Below are 26,666 nucleotides of genomic sequence, written 5' to 3' on the forward strand. Positions count from 1 at the left end.
GTACTCTCCCAAGCCTGTAGTATACTTCTCTGCCCACAGTAAGCCCTCAATAAATACCCCTCATAAATACGATATACTGATTGACTGACTGACCCTCCTTTCTCCCTCCTTCTAAGACTGTGAACTCCTTGTGGGATATGTGCTGGGTCCACCCTGATAAGATTGCATCTGCCCCAGTGCTTAGTAAACAGCCTGGTGCATAGGAAGCACTTAACAAATATATTTTTCTAAAGTCGCGCTGGGAATGCAAAACTCTCAGATCAAGAGGGAGCGGAGGGAATGGTATGGGAACAGAAAAAATGTATCCATAGATAAGGCGTGCTGAGGAAAGTCGAGGAGAGCAATGAGTTCAGAAAGCAGGAGCTTCCTAGTTAGATTTTAGTGTGCTGGCATTGCAGGCGAAAATGGAGAGAGATAACCTTACTGATAAGAAGAACAAAGAAGCGGTATGACATAGTACATAGAGCAAGAGTCTAGGCGTCAGAAGACCAGGGTTCAAAACCTGGCTCCACCACTTGTCTTCTGTGAGACCTTGAGGAACTCACTTAACTTACCTGGGCCTCAGTTACCCTGTCCGTTAAATGGGGATTAAGACTTTGATTGAGCCCCCTGAGGGGTAGTGGCTGTGTCCAAACTGACTTGCTTGTATCTACCCAAGCACAAGGTACAGTGCCTAGCACATAGAGAGTGTTTAACAAATACTAATAATGCTAATACTACCAATACTACTGGATTTTACTCCCTGAGGAAAACTTCTGGAATGGACACAGAAAATCAGGACAGACACAGCCCGTGTCCCAATCTGAGGGAGAAGGAGAACAAATACTTCATCCCCATTTTACTGATGAGTAAACTGAGTCCAAAGAAGTGAAATGATGTGCCCATGATCACACAGCAGGTAAGTGGCAGAGTTAGTCCATCAGAGGAACAATAAAGGAATTATTCAAACAATGGTATTTATTGAATGCTTACTAGATGCAGAACACTATCCTAAGCACTCGGGATAGTACAACACACCAGTGATCGTAAGTGCACAGGTGCATCTTACAAGGCCATTATTCCTCAGTGACTGTAATCACGGCCTCTCTGGGAGCGAGGTAGAGGCTACGACAGACAAAAGGAAGACAGGTTTCAGGTCACATACACCACTGAAAACAAAGATCATCAGGTGGAAACACAGTAACTCTTGCATCAGGCCAAAGCATCCCTATAAATAGCCTTCCTCGTCCCCTCCAACCACCGCCCTGGAGTGAGGACCCTCTCCATCCAGGTGCTCACCAGTGTGTGGAATGAATCCTTAGGGGACCCGGAAACACTGAACAGCTCTCTCATCTCTACCGGTCAGCCTCTGGATTAGCCTGGCACTCAGTGAGTAGTTTTCTGTTTGTGTTTTAGGGCTGTGACCATGAAGCATAGTCTTCAGTGGACCATCCCATTCTCCCAGCTGCCTGGTGTCCAGTGCGTGATGGTGACTGTCCCTGCATCTTGGAGAGAAATTATTCTAGGGGCTACTACCAGGATGGAGATACGGTGATTGGAGGACTCTTCTCTCTGGATGTGCTTTTGACTAATTTAGGTGACTTTGCGAACTTCACAAAAATGCCGCTTGAATTTTCCTATCCCTTAGAGTAAGTGATGGGATGTAGATGTGGGCCGGAGTAGAGTGGGGGGTGGCACATTTATATGGGGAAGAACAGAAGTACTACCGGCACGAGTGCTGGGACTCGGATGGCATTAACGTCTACAGCCGGGGGTAAAGGAGAAGAGCCTGGATGTAGCTGTTCAGGAAACTCAAATCAATCAATCAGTAGTGTTTATTGAGCAGAGCACTGTACTAAGCGCTTGGAAGAGTGCAATTCAACAGAGGTAGCAAACATGTTATCTGCCCATAAGAACTTAGTTCCAAGCACTTAGTTCAGTGGTCTGCACACAATAAATGCTCAAAAAATACCATTGACTGATTGATTACTCTGTGCAGAGCACTGAACTAAGTACTTGGGGTAAGAGAATATAACAGAGTTTGGAGATACATTCTCTGCCCAAAAAGACATTATAGTCTAGGGGATTCTAAAAGTCAGAAAGAGATTTTAAAACTATAACTTTTTACTCCTCTAGACTGCAATCTCACTGTGGGCAGGGAACATGCCGACAATTTTTGTTGCATTGAATTCTCCCAAGCGCTTAGTGCAGTGCTCGGCACACAGTATGTGCTCAATGAATACCTCTGATTGACTGATCTGTAAGTCAGTAGTTATTAGAGAAACAGAGTGGCTTAATGCCTAAGGCACAGCTCCGGGAGTCAGAAAATCATGGTTTCATTCATTCATTAATTCAGTCGTGTTTATTGAGCGCTTACTGCGTTCAGAGCACTGTACTAAGCGCTTGGAAGTTCAAGTTTGCAACATATAGATACCGTCCCTACCCAACAGTGGGCTCACAGTCTAGAAGGGGGAGACAGACAATAAAACAAAACATATAAACCAAATAAAATAAATAGAATAAATATTTACAAGTAAAATGCATAAATGAATAGAGTAATAAATATGCACAAACATATATACATATATACAGGTGCTGTGGGGAGGGGAAGGGGGTAAGGCGGGGGAGATGGGGAGGGGGAGGAAGGGGAGAGGAAAGAGGGGACTCAGTCTGGGAAAGCCTCCTAGAGGAGATGAGCTCTCAGTTGGGCGTTGAAGGGAGGAAGAGAGCTAACTTGGCGGATGTGCGGAGGGAGGGCATTCCAGGCCAGGGGGAGGACGTGGGTCGGGTGTCGACGGCGGGACAGGCGAGAACGAGGCACGGTGAGGAGATGAGCGGCAGAGTAGCGGAGGGTGCGGGCTGGGCTGTAGAAGGAGAGAAGGGAGGTGAGGTAGGAGGGGGCGAGGTGATGGAGAGCCTTGAAGCCGAGGGTGAGGAGTTTCTGCCTGATGCGCAGATTGATTGGTAGCCACTGGAGATTTCTGAAGAGGGTAGTAACATGGCCAGAGCGTTTCTGGACAAAGGCAATCCGGGCAGCGGCGTGAAGTATAGATTGAAGTGGGGAGAGACAGGAGGAGGGAGATCGGAGAGGAGGCTGATGCAGTAATCCAGTCGGGATAGGATGAGAGATTGAACAATCATGGTAGCAGTTTGGATGGAGAGGAAAGGGCGGAGTTGGCGATGTTGCGGAGGTTAGACCGGCCGGATTTAGTGACGGATTGGATGTGAGGGGTGAACGAGAGAGCGGAGTCGAGGATCATCATCATCATCATCAATCGTATTTATTGAGCGCTTACTATGTGCAGAGCACTGTAGTAAGCGCTTGGGAAGTACAAATTGGCAACATATAGAGACAGTCCCTACCCAACAGTGGGGATGACACCAAGGTTTCGGGCTTGTGAGACGGGAAGGATGGTAGTGCCATCAACAGTGATGGGAAAGTCAGGGAGAGGGCAGGGTTTGGGAGGGAAGATAAGGAGTTCAGTCTTGGACATATTGAGTTTTAGATGGCGGGCAGTCATCCAGATGGAGATATCCTGAAGGCAGGAAGAGATACGAGCCTGGAGGGAGGGAAAGAGAACAGGGGCAGAGATGTAGATTTGGGTATCATCAGCGTAGAGATGATAGTTGAAGCCGTGGGAGCGAATGGGTTCACCAAGGGAGTGAATGTAGATAGAGAACAGAAGGGGACCGAGATCTGACCCATGAGGAACCCCTACAGTAAGTGGATGTGAGGGGGAGGAGGAGCCTGCAAAAGAGACTGAGAATGAATGGCCGGAGAGATAAGAGAAGAACCAGGAGAGGACAGAGTCTGTTAAGCCAAGGTTGGATAGCGTGTTGAGGAGAATGGGGGTGGTCCACAGTGTCAAAGGCAGCTGAGAAGTCGAGGAGGATTAGGTTAGAGTAGGGGCCGTTGTATTTGGCAAGCACGAGGTCATTGGTGACCTTTGAGAGGGCAGTTTCCATGGAATATAGGGGACGGAAGCCCGATTGGAGGGGGTCGAGGAGAGAGTTGGCTTTGACGAATTCGAGGAAGCGTGTGTAGATGACTCCTTCTTCTAACCCCGGTTCCACTACTTGTCTGCTGTGTGATCTTGGGCAACTCGCTTCACGTCTCCCGGTCTCAGTTACCTATCTGTAAAATGGAGATGGAGACTGTTAGCCCCAGGTGGAACAGGGACTGTGTCCAACCCAATTTCCTTGTATCTACCCCTGCGCTTAGTAAGGTGCCTGCCATATTGTATGCTTTTATTAAATACCATAAGTACTAATTGTCACTTTTATTGCCGTTATGCAGTCTCCGAAACTTTCTTCTGTTTCTTTCCCTGACGGCATTGCCTCACAATTTCATTTTGCCATCAGCAGACACCAGACCACACCCAAAGGCTTTTCCAACAGGACTGTTATTTTGTCCTCTCCCAAGCTCTTAGTACAGCTCTGCATGCAGAAAGTGTTCAATCAAAATCATTGATTGATCGACTGACCCACATAGATGATTTCCTATTTTCCTTGCAGCTTTCCGTAGAAGAGCTACAAGGAAGGTTTGGACTCACTTCCCACTTCCGTCATAGTGCCTGGGGTTTTTCTCCTTTGTGCCCTCGTCCCATTGCCCTGTGAAAATTCAACACACTTTCTTTCCTATGGTATTTGTTAAGGGCTTCCTGGGTGCCAGGCACTGAAAAAAGCACAAACTAATCAGGTTGGACACAGTCCCTGGATGGAGTGGACTGTCTTCATCCCCATTTTACAGTTGAGGTAATGGAGGGACCTGAGGCCCAGGGAATCCAGGTGACTCACCCAGGGTCACATAACAGGCAGGTGGTAGATTCCAGATCAGAACCTGAGTCCTCTGACTCCTATGCCCGAGCTCCTTCCACTACACCCAGACACTTCAGTGTCATTTCCCATGCTTCCCTTTACAGATACTTCAACAAACACCACCAACATATCATGGCCCTGGTGTTTTCTGTGAAGGAGATCAACAAGGACCCAATCCTGTTATCCAATATTTCTCTGGGCTACCACCTCTTCAATGTCCACTTCCAGGGGCTGATCGCGACCAGAAGTTCCATGGCTCTGATCTCAGGGACAGACGGGATGATTTCCAACTACAGCTGTGAACGGACGGGTGGGACAAACTACTGGCTGTCATAGGAGGGATGTCATCAGCAGCGTCCACGAACGACTCCTGGCTGCTGGAACTCCATAAGCTCCCCCAGGTAAGGTGTCCTGTTGGCTAGGGGCAGACCAGCGTTCGGTTGTTGTTCTTGTTGTTGTTGTTGTTGTCATTTTATGGTAGTTTTTAAGCCCTAACGTTGTGTGAGCCATTGCAATGAGTGCTGCCCAATGGATATATCCAGGCAGGGAAATAGCTCGAAGGATGCAAAGTCAATGAAATCGATTTACATCTTTGCCCGGAAGCCAAAAGGCAGGACCCTCTGTAGACTGTAAGACACCTGTGGGCAGAGAGGCTGTCTATTACTATTCATTCATTCAATGGCATTTATTAAGTGCTTACTGTGTGCAGACCACAGTACTTAGAATTTGAGACAGTACAATACAGTAATAAAAAGTGTCAATCTCCTACCTACAACAAGTTCACAGTCTGGGAGAGGTTGGGGGTGGGGGTGGGGGTGATCAGATAGGCATCAGTACAAATAAATAGACATCAATATGAATACATAAATTTATAGATATATACATAAGTGCTATGGGGCGGGGGGAGAGGGAGAGAGTAAGGTGAGAAAGTCAGAACGGCACAGAAGAGGGTGGGAGATGAGGGAAAATGCGGCTTAATCTGGGAAGGTCCCTTGAAGGAGATGTGCCTTCAGTAAGTCTTTGAAGGGAACGGGGGAGTGAATAAATGTCTGGTAGATTTGACGAAGGAGGGCATTCCAAGCCAGAGGTACCACAAGGGATACGGGCTGGGGGCGAGATTGGCAAGAGGCACAGTGAAAAGATTAGCACCAGAGGAGCGAAGTGTGCGGGCTGGGTTGTAGGAGAGAAGAGAGGTGAGGTAAAGGAGGGTGGTGGGGGAGAATGACGGAATGCTTTAAAGTCAGTGTTGAGGAGATTTTTTTTTGTTCCGGGGGTGAATCGACAACCACTGAAGATTTTTGAGGAGAGGGGTGATATTTCCCAAACGTTCCTGTAGAAAGATGATCCGGGTAGCAGAATGAAGCATGGACTTGAGTGGGGAGAAACAGGAGATTTGGAGGTCAACAATGAGGCTGATCCAGTGAGCGATTGTATTTACGTGGTAGCGGGATGCAGTGAGTGATGGTTTTAATGTGGTAGCGGTTTGGGTGGAGAAGAAAGGGAGGATTTTAGCGATGTTTTGAAGGTGAGACCGACAGGTGTGGTGATGGAATGCGTATGTGGGTTGAATGAGAGAGCGGAATCAAGGTTAACAACAGGGTTATGGGCTTGTGAGATGGGAAGGATGGTGGTGCTGTCTGCAGTGTCAGAAAAATCTGGGAGAGGGGAGGGATCGGGTGGGAAGATAAGGAGCTCTGTTTTGGACATGCTAGGTTTGAGCTGATGGAAGGACATCCAAGTAGAGATGTTTGGAAGGCAGGAGGAGAAGCGAGCCTGAAGAGAATGAGCCAGGGGAAGAGATGTAGATTTGGGTATCATCTGCACAGAGATAATAGTTGAAGCCTGGGGGTGTGTGTGTGAATGAGTTCTCTAAGAGAATGAGTACATGGAGAAAGAAGAGGACCAAGAACTGAACCTTGAGGGATGCGGAATCATCATTCTTCCCATCTCACAAGTCCATAACCTTGGGGTTATTTTTAACTCTGCTGTCTCAATCAACTCACATATTCAATCCGTCACCAAATCCACCAAATCCAGTCGGTCTGACCTTTCCTCTCTACCCAAACAGCTACCACGTTAATCCAATGACTCCTCCTACCATGAGTTCCTTACTGCGTTAGCCTCCTTGATAACCTCCCAACCTGCTCCTCCCCACTCCAGGCCATACTTCATTACACTGCCCGGATCATCTTTCTACAGAAACGTTAGAGACTTGTCACTCCCCATCCTCAAAAATCTCCCGTCATTGCCTATCCACCCCTGGATCTAACAAAAACTTCTATCCGTTGGCTACAAAGCTCTTCATTACCTTGTTCTCACCTCTCCTACCTCACCTCGCTTCTCTCCTTCTACAATCCACTCCTCACACTTCGCTCCTCTGATGCAAACCTTCTCAATGTGCCTCTACATCGCCTGTCTCACCAAAGACCACTGGCCCACGTCCTGCCCCCAGGCCTGGAATGCCCTCCATTCTCAAATCTGCCAAAAAAATTACTTTCCTCACATTGACCATCAATCGTATTTATTAAGCGCTTACAGTGTGCAGAGCACTGTACTAAGCGCTTGGGAAGTACAAGTTGGCAACATATAGAGACAGTCCCTACCCAACAGTGGGCTCACAGTCTAAAAGGGGGAGACAGAGAACAAAGCCAAGCATACTAACAAAATGAAATAAATAGAATAGATATGTACAAGTAAAATAAATGAATGAATGAATAAATAAATAAATAAATAGAGTAATAAATATATACAAGCATATATGTATATATGCAGGTGCTGTGGGGAAGGGAAAGAGGTAAGATGGGGGGATGGAGAGGGGGACGAGGGGGAGAGAAAGGAAGGGGCTCAGTCTGGGAAGGCCTCCTGGAGGAGGTGAGCTCTCAGTAGGGCCTTGAAGGGAGGAAGAGAGCTAGCTTGGCGGATGGGCCGAGGGAGGACATTCCAGGCCCGGGGGATGACGTGGGCCGGGGGTCGATGGCGGGACAGGCGAGAACGAGGTACGGTGAGATTAGCAACAGAGGAGCGGAGGGTGCGGGGTGGGCTGTAGAAGGAGAGAAGGGAGGTGAGGTAGGAGGGGGCGAGGTCATGGAGAGCCTTGAAGCTCAAGGTGAGGAGTTTCTGCCTGATGCGCAGATTGATTGGTAGCCACTGGAGATTTTTGAGGAGGGGAGTAATATGCCCAGAGCGTTTCTGGACAAAGATAATCCGGGCAGCAGCATGAAGTATGGATTGAAGTGGGGAGAGACATGAGGATGGGAGATCAGAGAGAAGGCTGATGCAGTAGTCCAGACGGGATAGGATGAGAGCTTGAAAGACCAGGGTAGCGGTATGGATGGAGAGGAAAGTGCGGTTCTTGGAAATGTTGCGGAGATGAAACCGGCAGGTTTTGGTGACGGCTTGGATGTGAGGGGTGAATGAGAGAGCGGAGTCGAGGATGAAACCAAGGTTGCGGGCTTGTGAGACGGGAAGGATAGTAGTGCCGTCAACAGAGATGGGAAAGTCAGGGAAAGGGCAGGGTTTGGGAGGGAAGACAAGGAGTTCAGTCTTGGACATGTTGAGTTTTAGGTGGCGGACAGACATCCAGATGGAGATGTCCTGAAGGCAGGAGGAGATGCGAGCCTGGAGAGAGGGGGAGAGAGCAGGGGCAGAGATGTAGATCTGGGTGTCATCAGCGTAGAGATGATAGTTGAAGCCGTGGGAGCGAATGATGCCACCAAGGGAGTGCGTGTAGATCGAGAACAGAAGGGGACCAAGCACGGGATCTTGGGGAACCCCCACAGTGAGAGAATGGGAGGGGGAGGAGGAGCCTGCAAAAGAGACTGAGAATGAACGACCGGAGAGATAAGAGGAGAACCAGGAGAGGACGGAGTCTGTGAAGCCAAGGTCAGATAGCATGTTGAGGAGAAGGGGGTGGTCCACAGTGTCGAAGGCAGCTGAGAGGTCGAGGAGGATTAGGACAGAGTATGAGCCGTTGGATTTGGCAAGCAGGAGGTCATTGGTGACCTTTGAGAGGGCAGTTTCCGTGGAATGTAGGGAACGGAAACCAGATTGGAGGGGATCAAGGAGAGAGTTGTTGTTGAGGAATTCTAGGCAGCGCGTGTAGACAACTCGTTCAAGGAGTTTGGAAAGGAATGGTAGGAAGAATATGGGGCGATAACTAGAAGGTGAGGTGGGGTCAAGAGAGGGTTTTTTTAGGATGGGAGAGCCATGGGCATGTTTGAAGGCAGACGGAAGGAACCAGTGGAGAGTGAGCGGTTGAAGATGGAAGATAAGGAGGGGAGAAGGGATGGAGCGAGAGATTTCATAAGATGAGAAGGAATGGGGTCAGAAGCACAGGTTGCCGGAGTAGCACTTGAGAGGAGGGAGGAGAGCTCCTCTAAGGATACTGCTGAGAAGGATGGGAGAGTAGCAGAGAGTGTTGAGAGCCGGGAGGTTGGAGAAGGGGGGGAAGTGATTTTGGGGAGGTCGGACCTGATGGATTTAATTTTGTTAATGAAGTAGGAGGCCAGATCGTTGGGGGTGGGGGAAAGAGGAGGGGGAGGAACCGGGGGCCTGAGAAGGGAAATGAATGTACGGAAGAGCTGGCGAGGGTGAGGGGCATGGGTGTCAATAAGGGAGGAGAAATAGTTTTGTCTGGCAGAAGAGAGGGTTGAGTTAACGCAGGAAAGGATAAACTTGAAGTGAACGAGGTTGGCATGGTGTTTAGACTTTCGCCAGCAGCGTTCGGCAGCTCGAGCATAGGAGCGAAGGATGCGGACAGTGGCAGTGATCCAGAGCTGTGGGTCAGTGGTACGAGAGCGGCGAAGGGAAAGGGGAGCGAGTAAGTCTAGCTGAGTAGAAAGGGTAGAGTTGAGAGCAGTAATCTGATCGTCAAGACTGGGCAGAGAGGAGAGGGAGGCGAAGTGGGGTGTGAGGCGCTCAGAAAGATGGGTGGGGTCCAGAGAGCGGAGATCTCTGTGCGGGAGTAATATGGATTTACAGGGGAAAGGAGTGTGAGTGAGGAGGCAGGTGAGAAGATTATGATCAGAGAGAGGGATTTCAGAGTTGGTAAGGGTGGAGATAGTGCAGCGGTAGGAGATGATGAGGTCGAGGGTATGACCAAGTTGGTGAATGGGTGAGGTGGAGTGGAGGAAGAGGTTGGCAGCGTCAAGGAGAGATAGAAGGCGAGCGGCAGAGGAGTCGTCAGGGATATCCATGTGGATGTTGAAGTCTCCGAGGATCAGATTGAGCATGGAGAAGGAGAGAAGGAAGGTGAGGAAGGGGTCAAAGTCGTTAAAGAAGTTGGAAGTGAGGCCGGGAGGGCGGGAGGTAACGGCTACAAGAATCTGGAGGGGGTGGTAGAGGCGAATAATGTGGGCTTCAAATGAAGGGAAGGAAAGGGAAGGGGGAGGAGGGATAGTGCGAAAGAGACATTGGGGAGCGAGAAGGAAACCGACACCTCCTCCTTTTCCGGTGAGTCTCGGGGAGTGGGATAAGAAGAGGCCTGCACTGGAGAGAGCAGCAGAAGAGACCGTGTCGTTCGGAGACAGCCATGTTTCAGTTAGGACGAGGAGGAGTAGAGAGCTGGAAAGGAATAGGTCCTGGATGAAAGGGATCTTACTTAAAACGGAGCAGGGGGTTCCAGAGGTCACACTTGGCAGCAGCTGTCGAGGGAGGGGAGGGAGGGGGGAAGGGTGCGAGTGGTGGGGAGGGTTTGGATTGGGATGAGTTGGCGGGGGCCTGGGCGGGGAGAGTGGGAAGAGGGGTGGCGATGGGAAAGGAGAACTGGGATGGGGTGGGGGCGGGGAGAGGGGGAGGGAGGGGGCCGGGAGGGAGGAGTGGAGGACTGGCGCTGGTACAGAGGGATCCTTGGTAGGGGGTGAGGGGGAGTGGTCTTGTTAGGGGAGAGGGAGGGAAAAAGCTGGGTGGGAGAGGGGAAGGGGAAGGTGAGGAATGGGAATAGCAGTTGGGAGCAAGGGAATTAAAAGTTCATGGTGAGGTCAGCAGGGCGAGTGACAGTACGGTGGGAGGTTAACAATTGAGATGCAGAAGCAATAAAACAGTAGCAATGATATAAGCAGGTGATGGCATCACAGGGTGTAGTTAAACAATCAATATGCTATGGCAATAATAAAATTGGCAGATTATGATGTCACAGAGAGCAGATACGAACTATTATGAACTGGAGTAGGCTGGGCCTGTTAAGGGGGGTCAGGGAGCAGAGATACCTGGAAAGAGGAGTGGACAGTCAACTAGCATGGGAGAGCTGAGTAGGTGCGAATGAGGTTGTCGTTAATGTAACATGGTGCTAACAAGGGCTTTTTTCCCGGGGTGGGGGGCGGAGGGGAGAGAGTCAGTCAGGATCGGACCGGGAAGGGGTTGATGGGGGGCACTGTAAGGAAGGTCGCTTAAGTGGGGAGGTGTGGAAGCAGGGCGCGTCTATGGGGGAGCTCTGAAGAGGGGAGCCTTCCGGGAGCACCGGGGGCCACGCGGTGTGAGGGCGGGCGGGCAGACCTCTCGGGAACGGAGTCCCGGACGTCTATGGCGGCGCGCTCTGAGGGAAGGATCCTTCCGGGATCAGCGGGGGCCACGCGGTATGATGGCGGGCGGGCGGGTGGGCCTCTCGTGAACGGAGTCCCGGGCGTCTATGGCGGCGTTCTGAGGAGAGGAAAGCCTCTCTGACGGCATATCTCCTTCAACAGGCATTCTCAGACTAAGCCCCACTTTTCCTCATTTCCGACTACCTTCTACATCGCCCTGACTTACTCCCCTTGCTCTTCCCCCTTCTCCCTGCCCCACTGCACTTATGTATATATCTGTAATTTTAATTATTTATATTGAAGCCTGTTTATTTGTATTGAGGTCTGTCTCCCCTCACCACCCCCCAGACTGTGAGCTCGTTGTGAGCAGGGTTTGTCATTCTTTAACAATAGTAATAATAATAATAATATTAATGGCATTTATTAAGCATTGACTATGTGCAAAGCACTGTTCTAAGAAATGGGATGGTTACAAAGTGATCAGGTTGTCCCACGGGGGCTCACAGTATTAATCCCCATTTTACAGATGAGTTAACTGAGGTACAGAGTAGTTAAGTAACTTGCCCAAAGTCACATAGCTGACAATTGGCGGAGCTGGGATTTGAACCCATGACCTCTGACACCAAAGCCCATTCTCTTTGCACTGAGCCACGATGCTTTATTGCTGCACTGTACTTTCCCAGGTGCAGAATACAGTGGTCTGCATACAGTAAGCGCTTAATAATTGCGATTGAATGAATGAATGAATGAATGAATGAATGAATGTATGGATGGATGAATGAATGGATGAATGGATGAATGAATGAATGGAAAAGTCCAAGAGAAGACAGGGCTTGGGTGGGAAGATAAGGAAGTCTATTTTGGACGTGTTAAGTCTATCAGTTTTGCCATACTCTTCCAGATACAAATTATACATACAGTTGCCAAGATACAAACTAATTAGGTTGTATGTACACAGTCCATGTCCCACTTGGTGCTCACTGTCTCGATTCCAATATGACAGGTGACAGAATGGAGGCACAGGGAATTGAAGTGATTTGCCCAAGCTCAAACAGCAGAAAAGTGATGGAGCCGGGATCAGAGCCCAAGGCCTCTGACTCCCAGGTCTATGTGCTTTCTACTAGGCCCTGCTGTTTCCTTCAGTTGCGAACTCCTTACTCCCCACATACAGATACAGCTCATCTCACATTCAAATCTCTTCTAAAATCCCACCCCATCCAAGAAGCCTTCCCCGGTTGATTTACCAGCTCCCTGAGCATTATCATCCATTTTAGCCAACCGCAGCACTCATGAATCTATTGAATAATTAGTAACTGTGGTATTTGTTAAGCACATACTAAGTGCCAGACACTGTTCTAAGAGCTGGGGTAGATACAAGATAATTCGGTTGGATACAGTCACTGTCCTGCATGTGACTCACGTTATTAATCTCCACTTTACAGATGAGGTACCTGAGGCATAGAAAAGTTAAATAACTTGCCCAAAGTCCCACAACAGGTAAGTGCCAAAACTGAGAGTAGAATCCAAGGCCTCCTGACTCCCAGTCCTGGGCTGTATCCTCTACGACATGCTGCTCCAACTCATGGATGCACATAATCATTTATTCGGGCCATCTGACTTGTACTTATTTTAAGTTCACTTTCCTTGTTTTGGTGTGAAATCAGGGAATGTTTTCCTTTCTTAATAATTATGGAACTTGTTCAGTACTTACTGCTGTTCAAGCACGGGGGAAGATACAAGACGATCAGGTGAGACACCGTCCTTGTCCCTCATCAGGCTACTAGTCGAAAAAGTAGGGAGAACAGTTATTGGATACCCATTTTTCGAATGAGGAAGTAAAATGATTGCCCATGATCTCTGAGCAGGCAAACGGCATAGTTGGGATTAGAATCCAAGTTCTTGGGCTTTTAGGCCTGTATTCTTTCCACTAGACCAAACTGCTACTAGGCTCCTGAGGGGCGTTTTATAATTCTCTAGTGCATATTTCAATGCTGTCTTCTAGAGTGTAAGCCCAGTGTGGGCAGGGACTGTCTCTCTTTACTGCTGAATTGTACTTTTCAAGAGCTTACTACAATGCTCTGCACACTGCAAGAGCTCAGTAAATATGATTGAATGAATGAATGAATCAACACACAGAGGGAAGCAGAGCTCATCAAGGATCGATTTTCTGGTCTCCCCTGGGATGTTCCCAGGCAGGGAATGCTTCAAATGAGCCAACGAAAGTCAAAGAAAGAAACTAGTGTCTTTACCCAGAAAGGTATAGACAGACCCCCTAAAGACTCTAAGCTCCTGGTAGGCATGGAGCTTGTCTCCCAGCTCTATCATACTCCTGCAAGCATGTATTACAGGTTTCTACAACTAGTAAACACTTACTAAATCCCATGAATTGATTGATCTATTTGGATAATCGGAGTGATGATTTATACCTGCCCGTATGACCATTTCAGAGTCCCTCTTCTCCCCACTCTGCCTCCCATGTAGATCTGCTACAGCCCAAAGGACCCCACTCTCACAGATAAGGCGCAGTTCCCTTCTGTCTATCAGATCTCTGCGAGTGTCCCAGGTCTGTCTTCAGCAATGATATGTCTAATGAAACATTTTCACTGGGTCTGGATCAGCCTCTTGATCACTGATGACATTGGAGGGGAGCTGTTTGCTATAGTCCTAACAGAGGAGATGGCCAAGAATGGCATCTGTGTGGCTTATGTTGAAAAGGTCAATGAATACATTAACAAACCTGTACTCACTTCTGTGCATAACCACAGAGAAATTATGATTAGGTCGCTGCCTATGGGGATACATTTTCTTTCCTGGCAGTTGTATTGTGTATGGAGGACAGCCCCATTTTTGGGAAAGTCTGGTCACCACATCAAATTGGGATTTTTCAACAAAGTTGGTTATGAGATAAGACTTTTTTCCAAGGCTCCTTGTCATTTTCAGTCCACAGGAGGGACATTCCGGGTTTCAGGGATTTCGAACGGACCCTGAACCCTAACAAATATCCAGAGGACGTGTTACTATGGTTGTTCTGTGAGAGGGCCTTTGACTGTAGGTTTCTGGAAAATGATGATTCCCTGGGAATGTGTGTGCTCTGCACACAGTAAGCGCTCAATAAATACGACTGAATGAATGAATGAACAATACCTTGGAAAGAAGACCCTTGGACATCTGGGACATGAACCTGTCTGCCCAGAGTTACAGCGTGTACAGTGCTGTGTATGTCATATCTCACGCCCTCCATCAAGAGACCTGAGATGCTAAAGACAAGGAGATTTTGGGACATGGTCCAAGTCGAGATCCTCGTCCAAGGCAGATACTTCTCCCCTACCTCTCTCGCTGAAGCCCAGTCTAAGGAAGCTCTTGTTTACCTGTGGCTCCTGGCAATCAGTGTCCAATTATTCGAGTTCCTGGGTATCTTCTTCATGGGTTGAGCCAGGTATGGTCATCTTGTGGTCAGAGGAACATACACACTTTTGTCTTAAATGATTTTAGTTAAGCCCTTACTGTGTTCCAAGCACAGTTCTACGTGCTGAGGAACACACAACTACCCAGGTAGGATCCAGTCAACAACCCACATAGGGCTCCCAGTCTTAATCTCCCATGGAAAGATGAGGGAACTGAGACCCAGCGAAATAAAGTGACTTACTTGAGCTCATCCAGCAGAGGAGTGGCAGAAACAAGATGAGAAATCACGTCCTTGTGATTATCCACTGCTTTTTGGTAACTTTTATCACCGGTGTCCCCCTCTGCCTCCAGCTTCTCTCATCCATGAAGAACACTCGGTAACACACTGGCACCGGTGAGCAGATCCATTTGGATGATCCTGACTGAGTGACTAGTAGGTTCGACATCCTGAACTACCAGATTTTATAGAATGGCACCAAAGTCTACGTCAAAGAGGGAGAGTTCGTGCCCCAGGCCCCAGCTGGCCATGATTTGACCCTCAGTGAGGAGAGGATAACGTGGGACAGGGTGCTTTCTGAGGTAAGGAGGAAAGAAGGGCAAGGAGGAGCAGCAGAAGGAGGGTGAGATGGCCTGAATCCTGCAACAAATGGCTTGTAAAGTATTTTTTCTGGGTCCATAAAGTAATAGTAATAATAATAATAATAATAATAGCATTTGCTAAGCACTTAACTCTGTATCAATCCCTCTTCTAAGGGCTGGGGTAGCTACAAAGTAATCAAATTGTCCAACATGGGGCTCACTGGCTTATTCCCCATTTTACAGTTGAAGTAACTGAGGCTCAGATAATTTAAGTGATTTGTCCAAAGTCACACAGCTGACAAGTGACAGAGCCGGGATTAGAAACCGTGACCCTTGACTCCCAAGCTGTGCTCTTGCTACTAAGCCACGCTACCGTGTTGGCCAAGACGGTTACCATGGCCCTGGTACTCAGGGCCACCGGACAGGGGAGCAGAATGACGACGTGGCTGGGGCCCATGGCTCCTTCCTCCATTGTCTTTGTCCGATCCCTGGCCCATGTTGGCATCTGCAAGGTCTGACTGGGAACCTCCCCCAATTCCTCGATGTGGGCGTGATGTTCTAGGCCAGGGTCATTTTCTTTCAGTGCAAAGAGGGCTCTGCCATCACCTTCTACTGCATCCTGGGCTATATGGGGCTCCTGGCCTTGTTCAATCTCATGGTGGTCTTCCTGGTCCAGAACTTGCCAGACAGCCTCAAGGAGGCCAGTTCACGCTGGTGTTCATCCCACTCTGAGTCCCACAGCCCTGTTGTCCAAAGCCATAATTTATTTCAATGTCTGCCTCCTCCTTTGCCCCGGAGACTTCTTTTCAGCAGGGGGCGTGTCTTCCAACTCCATTCTGTTGTACTCTCCCAAGTCTTTAGTACAGTGGTCTGCACACAATAAGTGCTCAATAAATACCACAGGTTAATCAGTTTACAGAGTAGAAGGTACTGGTAGAGATCTGAGATTGTCATTTTGGACCAGAAGCCAGTATTACTGTAGAAATGGATGAAATGAAATGAAATGAGGAAATTTCTTATCACTGGCTTGAAAGCACTCACTCAGCTCATCACCTCCTCCTTTACCTCACTGATCTCCTACTGCAATCCAGCCAGCCCATCTGCTTCTGTAGTATCATTTTACTCACCATGCCTCTATCTTATCTTTTGCACAACCTAACCCTATCCTACCTCCTCCCTCTCGCCTTCTGGCCCCTTCCATATTCACCAGACAACCACTCTCAACACTTTCAAGGGCTTTTTGAGGTGACATTTCTTCCAAGAGGCCTTCCCTGATGAAGCCCTCCTTTGCCAGTACCCTCTTCCTTCCCTCTCTCTGATCATAATCTTCTCACCTGCCTCCTCACTCACACTCCTTTCCCCTGTAAATCCGTATTACTCCCTCACAGAGATTTCCGCTCTCTGGACCCCACCCATCTTTCGGAGCGCCTCACACCCCACCTCGCCGCCCTCTCCTCTCTACCCAGTCTTGATGATCAGATTACTGCTCTCAACTCTACCCTTTCTACTCAGCTAGACTCTCTCGCTCCCCTTTCCCTTCGCCGCTCTCGCACCACTAACCCACAGCCCTGGATCACTGCCACTGTCCGCCTCCTTCGCTCTTATGCTCGAGCTGCCGAACGCTGCTGGCGAAAGTCTAAACACCATGCCAACCTCGTTCACTTCAAGTTTATCCTTTCCTGCCTTAACTCAGCCCTCTCTTCTGCCAGACAAAACTATTTCTCCTCCCTTATTGACACCCCATGCCCATCACCCCCGCCAGCTCTTCCGTACATTCAACTCCCTTCTCAGGCCCCCGGTTCCTCCCCCTCCTCCTTCCCTCACCCCCAACGATCTGGCCTCCTACTTCATTAACAAAATTAAATCCATCAGGTCCGACCTCCCCAAAGTCTCTTCCCCCCCTTTCTCCAACCCCCCGGCTCTCAACACTCTCTGCTACTCTCCCATCCTTCCCAGCGGTATCTTCAGAGGAACTCTCCTCCCTCCTCTCAAGTGCTACTCCGGCCACCTGTGCTTCTGACCCCATTCCCTCACATCTTATGAAATCTCTCGCTCCATCCCTTCTCCCCTCCTTAACTTCCATCTTCAACCGCTCACTCTCCACTGGTTCCTTCCCCTCTGCCTTCAAACATGCCCATGTCTCTCCCATCCTAAAAAAACCCTCTCTTGACCCCACCTCACCTTCTAGTTATCGTCCCATATCCCTCCTACCATTCCTTTCCAAACTCCTTGAACGAGTTGTCTACACGCGCTGCCTAGAATTCCTCAACAACAACTCTCTCCTCGACCCCCTCCAGTCTGGCTTCCGTCCCCTTCATTCCACGGAAACTGCCCTCTCAAAGGTCACCAATGACCTCCTGCTTGCCAAATCCAACGGCTCATACTCGGTCCTAATCCTCCTCGACCTCTCAGCTGCCTTTGACACTGTGGACCACCCCCTTCTCCTCAACACGTTATCTGACCTTGGCTTCACAGACTCAGTCCTCTCCTGGTTCTCCTCTTATCTCTCCGGTCGTTCTTTCTCAGTCTCTTTTGCAGGCTCCTCCTCCCCCTCCCATCCTCTTACTGTGGGGGTTCCCCAAGGTTCAGTGCTTGGTCCCCTTCTGTTCTCAATATACACTCACTCCCTTGGTGACCTCATTCGCTCCCACGGCTTCAACTATCATCTCTACGCTGATGACACCCAGATCTACATCTCTGCCCCTGCTCTCTCCCCCTCCCTCCAGGCTCGCATCTCCTCCTGCCTTCAGGACATCTCCATCTGGATGTCCGCCCGCCACCTAAAGCTCAACATGTCGAAGACTGAGCTCCTTGTCTTCCCTCCCAAACCTTGTCCTCTCCCTGACTTTCCCATCTCTGTTGACGGCACTACCATCCTTCCCGTCTCACAAGCCCGCAACCTTGGTGTCATCCTCGACTCCGCTCTCTCATTCACCCCTCACATCCAAGCCGTCACCAAAACCTGCCGGTCTCAGCTCCGCAACATTGCCAAGATCCGCCCTTTTCTCTCCAACCAAACCGCTACCCTGCTAATTCAAGCTCTCATCCTATCCCGTCTGGACTACTGCACTAGCCTTCTCTCTGATCTCCCATCCTCGTGTCTCTCTCCACTTCAATCCATACTTCATGCTGCTGCCCGGATTATCTTTGTCCAGAAACGCTCTGGACATATTACTCCCCTCCTCAAAAACCTCCAATGGCTACCGATCAATCTGCGCATCAAGCAGAAACTCCTCACCCTGGGCTTCAAGGCTCTCCATCACCTCGCCCCCTCCTACCTCACCTCCCTTCTCTCCTTCTACTGCCCAGCCCGCACCCTCCGCTCCTCCACCACTAATCTCCTCACTGTACCTCGCTCTCACCTGTCCCGCCATCGACCCCCGGCCCACGTCATCCCCCGGGCCTGGAATGCCCTCCCTCTGCCCATCCGCCAAGCTAGCTCTCTTCCTCCCTTCAAGGCCCTGCTGAGAGCTCACCTCCTCCAGGAGGCCTTCCCAGACTGAGCCCCTTCTTTCCTCTCCCCCTCGTCCCCCTCTCCATCCTCCCGTCTTACCTCCTTCCCTTCCCCACAGCACCTGTATATATGTATATATGGTTGTACATATTTATTACTCTATTTATCTATTTATTTATTTATTTTACTTGTACATTTCTATCCTACTTATTTTATTTAGTTGGTATGTTTGGTTCTGTTCTCTGTCTCCCCCTTTTAGACTGTGAGCCCACTGTTGGGTAGGGACTGTCTCTATGTGATGCCAATTTGTACTTCCCAAGCGCTTAGTACAGTGCTCTGCACATAGTAAGCGCTCAATAAATACGATTGATTGATTGATTGATTGATCTGTACCTTGTGGACATTTGATATTCATCCACAAGCACATATATACATAGCTATGTATTTCATACGAAATGCCTGTCTCCTCCTCTAGACTCTAAACTCGTCGTGTGCCAGGAATGTGTCCACCAATTCTGCTGCATTCTACCACCGATTAGAATAGTCCAGCGCTTAGAACAGTGCTTGGCACCCAGTAAGCACATAACAAGTACCACAATTATTACTCTCAAGCGTACTGTGGACAGGGGATGTATCTATTTGCTGTTATGCTACATTCTCCCAAGCGTGTAGTACACTGCTTTGCACACAGAAATTGCTCAATAAATATGAATGAATGACTGAATGAATGCCCTTAATGCAATACTCTTCACAGAGAAAGTGCTCAATAAATGTCATCGATCAGCCAATCAGTCCTATTTTCTGAGCATTTACTGTCTGCAGAGCACTGTACCAAGTGCTTGGGAGAGTACAATATAACAGACACGACGAGTTTGCAGCCTAGAGGGGGACACAGGCATTACTATAAATAAATGAATTGCAGAAGTGTAAATGACTGCTGTGGGGCTGGGAGTGGGGATGAATCTTGGGAGCACTGCCCTTTTCCCTCTTCTCCTCCTTGTGCAGACCCCCTAATCCGTGTATAGCGAGACCTGCCAACCGGGTTTCAGGAAGACAGCTTGGGAAGTGAAAGCCACCTGCTGCTACAACTGCATGCCTTGTGCAGAGGGAGAGATCAGCAATCAGACTGGTGGGTGTCTGCCGAGATCCATGCTTCTTACTCAAACAGTGGGGGGCTGGGCAGGACAACCCAGGAGAGCTTTCTGAGAGTGTGAAATAATAACAGTAATGATCGTTATATTTGTTAAGTATTTATTAGGTGTCTGGAGAAGCGGTGTGACATAGTGGATAGAACTAAGATCTGGAAGTCCGAAGGACTTGAGTTTCACTCCTGGCTCCTCCACTTGTATGCTGTATGACTTTGGGTAGGTTCCTACGCTTCTTTGGGAGACTCCAGTCCCTCAACTGTAAAATGGGGATTAAGACTGTGAAGCCCAAGTGGGACAAGGTCTGTGTCCCACTCGATTAACTTGTATTTACCCCGGTGCTTAGTTCAGTGCCTGGCACATATTAAGCACTTAACAAATACCAGACAGAAGAAGAAAAAAAAGCGAAACTTGTTCTAAGTGCTGGGGTAGGCATGTTGAAGGCAGTCTCTGCCCCACGTGGAACTCACAGTCTAAGTAGGAGGGAGAACGGGAATTCAATCCCCAATTAACAGTTAAGGAACCTGAGCCCCAGGGAAGTGAAGTGACTTGCCTCAGATAATAAAGCAGGCAGGTTGCAGAGCAGGAACTTCAACCCAGGTCCTCTGATTTGCAGGAGTGTAGTTTGTCCTCCATACCACAATGTAATAAACCCGTAGCAACCACTGAGGCCTGGAATATGGAGACATGAGCCTGAGAGTCAGAGGACCCAAGTTCAAATCCTGGCTCTTCCATTTGTCTATTGACTGACTTGGGATAAGTAATTTCATTTCTCTGTGCCTCAGTTCCTTCACCTGCAAAATGGGGATTGAATCCCTTTTTTTGTCTCTTGTCTCTTGTCTGACTTGTTTGAGCGCCGCCAGAGACGCCCGGGACTCTGTTCCTGAGAGGACCGCCCGCCATCACACCGCGCGGCCTTGCTGCTCCCGGAAGGATCCTCTCCTCAGAGCGCCAGAGAGGCCCGCCATAGACGCCCGGGACTCCATTCCCGAGAGGCCCGCCCCCCCGCCCGCCATCACACCGCGTGCCCCCCGCTGCTTCCGTAAGGCTCCTCTCCTCAGAGCGCCCCCATAGACGCCCCCTGCTTCCACCCCCCCCATTTAAGCGACCTTCTTTAAAGTGCCCCCCAGCCCCCACTTCCCGGTCCAGTCCTGACTGACTCTTCCCCCGCCCCCAGGTAAAAAGCGCTCGTTAGCACCATGTTACATTAACGACAACCTCATTCGCACCTACTCAGCCCTCCCATGCTAGTTGACTGTCCGCTCCTCTCCCCAGGTATCTCTGCTCCCTGACCCCCTTAACAGGTCCACCCTACTCCAGCACATAATAGTTTGTATCTGCTCTCTGTGATATCATTATCTGCCAATTTTATTATTGCCATAGCATATTGATTGTTTAACTACACCTTGTGATGCCATCGCCTACTTATATCATTGCTACTGTTTTATTGCTTCTGCATCTCAATTGTTAACCTCCCACCGTACTGTCACTCGCCCTGCTGACCTCACCATGAACTTTCAATTCCCTAGCTCCCAACTGCCATTCCCATTCATCACCTTCCCCTTCCCCTCTCCCACCCAGCTTTTTCCCTCCCTCTCCCCCACCAAGACCGCTCCCCCTCACCCCCTACCAAGGATTCCTCTGTACCAGCGCCAGCCCTCCGCTCCTCCCTCCCGGCCCCCTCCCTCCCCTTCTCCCCGCCCCCACCCCATCCCAGTTCTCCTCACCCATCGCCACCCCCCTTCCGACTCTCCCCGCCAGGCCCCCGCAAACTCATCCCAATCCAAACCCTCCACACCCCTCGCACCCTTCCCCCTCCCTCCCCTCCCTCGACAGCTGCTACCAAGTGTGGCCTCTGGAACCCCCGCTCCGTTTTGAGTAAGATCCCTTTCATCCTGGACCTATTCCTTTCCAGCTCTCAACTCCTCCTCGCCCTAACTGAAACTTGGCTGTCTCCGGACGACACGGTCTCTTCTGCTGCTCTCTGCAGTGCAGGCCTCTTCTTCTCCCATTCCCCCAGACTCACCGGAAAAGGAGGAGGTGTCGGTTTCCTTCTCGCCCCCCAATGTCGCTTTCGCACTATCCCTCCTCCCCCTTCCCTTTCCTTCCCTTCCTTTGAAGCCCACATTATTCGCCTCTACTACCCCCTCCACATTCTTGTAGCCGTCACCTACCGCCCCCACGGCCCCACCTCCAACATCTTTAACGATTTTGACCCCTTCCTCACCTTCCGTCTCTCATTTTCCATTCCCACTCTGATCCTCGGAGACTTCAACATCCAAATGGATGTCCCTGACGACTCCTCTGCCGCCCACATTCTATCTCTCCTTGACGCTGCCAACCTCTTCCTCCACCCCACCTCACCCACTCCCCAACCTGGTCATACTCTCGAGCTCATCATCTCCTATCGCTGCACTGTGTCCACCCTAACCAACTCTGAAATCCCTCTCTCTGATCACAGTCTTCTCACCTGCCTCCTCACTCACACTCCTTTCCCCTGTAAATCCATATTACTCCCTCACGGAGATCTCTGGTCTCTTGACCCCATCCATCTTTCTGAGCGCCTCACACCCCACTTCGCCTCCCTCTCCTCTCTGCCCAGTCTTGACGATCAGATTACTGCTCTCAACTCTACGCTTTCTACTCAGCTAGACTTACTCGCTCCCCTTTCCCTTCGCCGCTCTCGTACCACTAACCCACAGCCCTGGATCATTGCCACTGTCCGCCTCCTTCGTTCTTATTCTCGTGCTGCCGAACGCTGCTGGCGAAAGTCTAAACACCATGCCAACCTCATTCACTTCAAGTTTATCCTTTCCTGCCTTAACGTAGCCCTCTCCTCTGCCAGACAAAACTATTTTTCCTCCTTTATTGACACCCATGCCCATCATCCCCGCCAGCTCTTCCGCAAATTAAACTCCCTTCTCAGGCCCCCGGTTCCTCCCCCTCCTCCTTCCCTCACCCCCAACAATCTGGCCTCCTACTTCATTAACAAAATTAAATCCATCAGGTACGACCTCCCCAAAGTCACTCACCCCCTCTCCAACCCCCCGGCTCTCAACACTCTCTGCTACTCTCCCATCCTTCCCAGCAGTATCCTCAGAGGAGCTCTCCTCCCTCCTCTCAAGTGCTACTCCGGCCACCTGTGCTTCTGACCCCATTCCCTCTCATCTCATGAAATCTCTCGCTCAATCCATTCTCCCCTCCTTAACCTCCATCTTCAACCGCTCACTCTCCGCTGGTTCCTTCCCCTCTGCCTTCAAACATGCCCATGTCTCTCCCATCCTGAAAAAACCCTCTCTTGACCCCACCTCACCTTCTAGTTATCGCCCCATATCCCTCCTACCATTCCTTTCCAAACTCCTTGAAGGAGTTGTCTACACGCGCTGCTTCGAATTCCTCAACACCTACTCTCTCCACGACCCCCTCCAGTCTGGCTTCCGTCCCCTACATTCAACGGAAACTGCCCTCTCAAAGGTCACCAATGACCTCCTGCTTGCCAAATCCAACGGCTCCTACTCTATCCTAATCCTCCTCGACCTCTCAGCTGCCTTCGACACTGTGGACCACCCCCTTCTCCTCAACATGCTATCCGACCTTGGCTTCACAGACTGCTTCCTCTCCTGGTTCTCCTCTTATCTCTCCGGTCGCTCATTCTTAGTCTCTTTTGCAGGCTCCTCCTCCCCCTCCCATCCCCTTACTGTGCGGGTTCCCCAAGGTTCAGTTCTTGGTCCCCTTCTGTTCTCGATTTACACGCACTCCCTTGGTGACCTCATTCGCTCCCATGGCTTCAACTACCATCTCTATGCTGATGACACCCAGATCTACATCTCTGCCCCTGCTCTCTCCCCCTCTCTCCAGCCTCACATCTCCTCCTGCCTTCAGGACGTCCCCATCTGGATGTCTGCCCGCCACCTAAAACTCAACATGTCCAAGACTGAACTCCTTGTCTTCCCTCCCAAACCCTGCCCTCTCCCTGACTTTCCCATCTCTGTTGACGGCACTACCAACCTTCCCGTCTCAGAAGCCCGCAACCTTGGTTTCATCCTCGACTCCGCTCTCTCATTCATCCCTCACATCCAAGCCGTCACCAAAGCCTGCCGGTCTCAGGTCCTCAACATTGCCAAGATCCGCCCTTTCCTCTCCATCCAAACCGCTACCCTGCTCGTTGAAGCTCTTATCCTATCCCGTCTGGACTACTGTATCAGCCTTCTGTCTGATCTCCCATCCTCCTGCCTCTCCCCACTTCAATCCATACTTCATGCTGCTGCCCGGATTGTTTTTGTCCAGAAACGCTCTGGGCATGTTACTCCCCTCCTCTAAAATCTCCAGTGGCTACCAGTCAATCTGCGCATAAGGCAAAACTCCTCACCCTCGGCTTCAAGGCTCTCCATCACCTCGCCCCCTCCTACCTCACCTCCTTTCTCTCCTTCTACAGCCCACCCCGCACCCTCCGCTCCTCTTCCACTAATCTCCTCACCGTGCCTCGTTCTCGCCTGTCCCGCCATCGACCCCCGGCCCACGTCATCCCCCGGGCCTGGAATGCCCTCCTTCTGCCCATCCGCCAAGCTATCTTTCTTCCTCCCTTCAAGGCCCTACTGAGAACTCACCTCCTCCAGGAGGCCTTCCCAGACTGAGCCCCTTCCTTCCTCTCCCCCTCGTCCCCCTCTCCATTCCCCTCATCTTACCTCCTTCCCTTCCCCACAGCACCTGTATATATGTATATATGTTTGTACATATTTATTACACTTTTTATTTATTTATTTTACTTGTACATATCTATTCTATTTATTTTATTTTGTTAGTATGTTTGGTTTTGTTCTTTGTCTCTCCATTTTAGACTGTGAGCCCACTGTTGGGTAGGGACTGTTTCTATATGTTGCCAACTTGTACTTCCCAAGCGCTTAGTACAGTGCTCTGCACACAGTAAGCGCTCAATAAATGCGATTGATTGATTTTCTCCCTTCTACTTAAGCTGCAAGCCCCATTTGGGACCTTATGATCTTGTATCTACTCCAGCACTTAGTACACTTCTTGGCACATAGTAACATTTCGTATGAACAAATATCACAATAATTATGATCTGAGCCTCAGTTTCTGATAGACGCCACAAGATGTCTGGAGGCTTATTATTATTATTATTATTATTATTATTATTATTATTATTGTAGTTTCTGTTAAATGTCTACTATGTACCATAGACTGTATTAACTGTTAGCTTAGATACAAGATAAGCAGAGTGGACATAGTCCCCGCCATAAATTGGGCTCCGAATCTGAATCCCCATTTTACAGATGAGGTAAAAAAGGCAGAAAGAAGTGTAGTGACTTGCCCAAATTCGCCCAGAGAAAAGTGGTAAAGTGGGATTAGAACCCAGATCCTTAGGCTCCAGCTTTGTCCACTAGGCCAGGTTGGAGGTGAGGGCCCTGGGGCATTTGGACCCCTAAGCATTCTCCACGCCTAATTGCCTAGTAGGGGTTCATTCATTTGATCATTCAACCACTCACTCCATCATATTTATTGAGCACTTACTGGGTTCAAAGCACTGTACTAAGCGCTTGGGAGAGTACAATACAGCAATAAACAGACACATTTCCTGGGTTGGACTCTGGTCCACAGCCTGTGCAACTTGGGAGTCTTTCTTCATGTCCCTGTAAATCAATCAATCAATGCTATTAACTGTGCAACTGTGTGCAGAGCACTATACTAAATGCTTGGGAGATTACAATATAACAGAATTGGTAGACACGTTACCTACCCAAAATCAATCGATCAACGATGTTACTGGAGTGCTTACCTGGTACAGAGAACTGTATTGAGTGCTTGGGAGATTAAGATATAGCCATTGGTAGGAACATACTCTGCCAAAAGGGAGCTTAGCGTCTAGAAGGGGAGACGGACATTATAATAAATTAAGGATACAGACAGGAGGGCTGTGGAGTTGACCGAGGTATGGGTCAACACATGAGACAAATCCAAATGTAAGGGCACTGCGCAGACTGAACTAAACCCATCATTTCAATCAATCAGTGGTATTTATTGAGTTCTTACTCTGTGCAGAGCGCTGTTCCGAGCACTTGGGAGAATACTATACAGTGGAGTCACTAGACAGATGCAAGTCCTCCATCCATCTGATTCTTCGGGTTGCTCTTCTCTGCATTCCGTACACCTGAATCATAGACTTCCCTCTCCCAGGGACCAGAATGGCATGCCTAAACCCAAAGGACATGTAAAATTTCATTTATTTCTTTCAGATGTGGATCAATGCATCAAATGCTCTAAAGATGAATTTCCAAATCCTCAAAGAAATGAGTGTGTCCCGAAAGCAGTGGTCTCAAGGAGCCTTTGAGAGTGGCTGTGGTATCTCTAGCTCTCTGTTTCTCTCTCCTTACCGCTCTGGGTTTGGGGGTCTTTATCCACCACCGAGACACCCCATTAGTGAAAGCTAACAACCGTGGTTTCAGTTACACCCTCCTCACGGCCCTCCTACTCTGCTTCCTGTCCTCCTTGACCTTTCTCGACCGCCCTGGCCCGACCACCTGCCTCCGGCATCAGATAGCCTTCGGAATCACCTTATCAGTGGTCATTTCCACTGTGTTAGCCAAGACGGTCACCGTGGTCCTAGCCTTCAGGGCCACAGGGCCGGAGAGCAGAATCAGGATATGGCTGGGGCCTACAGTGCCTTCCTCCATCGTCTGCATCTGCTCCCTGGGCCAAGTAGTCATCTGCATGGTCTGTCTGAGGACCTACCCCCGCGCCACCATTTCCTGA

At 49.6% G+C, this 26,666-nt stretch overlaps 1 protein-coding gene across 1 annotated transcript; it reads left to right on the forward strand.

The window, feature by feature from the left end:
• Window positions 1-404: 404 nt before the first annotated feature.
• LOC119927165 (vomeronasal type-2 receptor 26-like) lies at window positions 405-26,666 on the forward strand. Its single transcript, XM_038745699.1, is given in 9 exon segments — window positions 405-446; window positions 1,271-1,340; window positions 1,445-1,628; window positions 4,902-5,098; window positions 5,101-5,198; window positions 13,797-14,030; window positions 15,189-15,299; window positions 15,862-15,999; window positions 26,451-26,666. Coding segments are annotated over 9 exon segments (1,290 nt in total).

Source organism: Tachyglossus aculeatus, chromosome 4 (assembly GCF_015852505.1).
Source record: "Tachyglossus aculeatus isolate mTacAcu1 chromosome 4, mTacAcu1.pri, whole genome shotgun sequence".
Taxonomy (NCBI): Eukaryota; Metazoa; Chordata; class Mammalia; order Monotremata; family Tachyglossidae; genus Tachyglossus; species Tachyglossus aculeatus.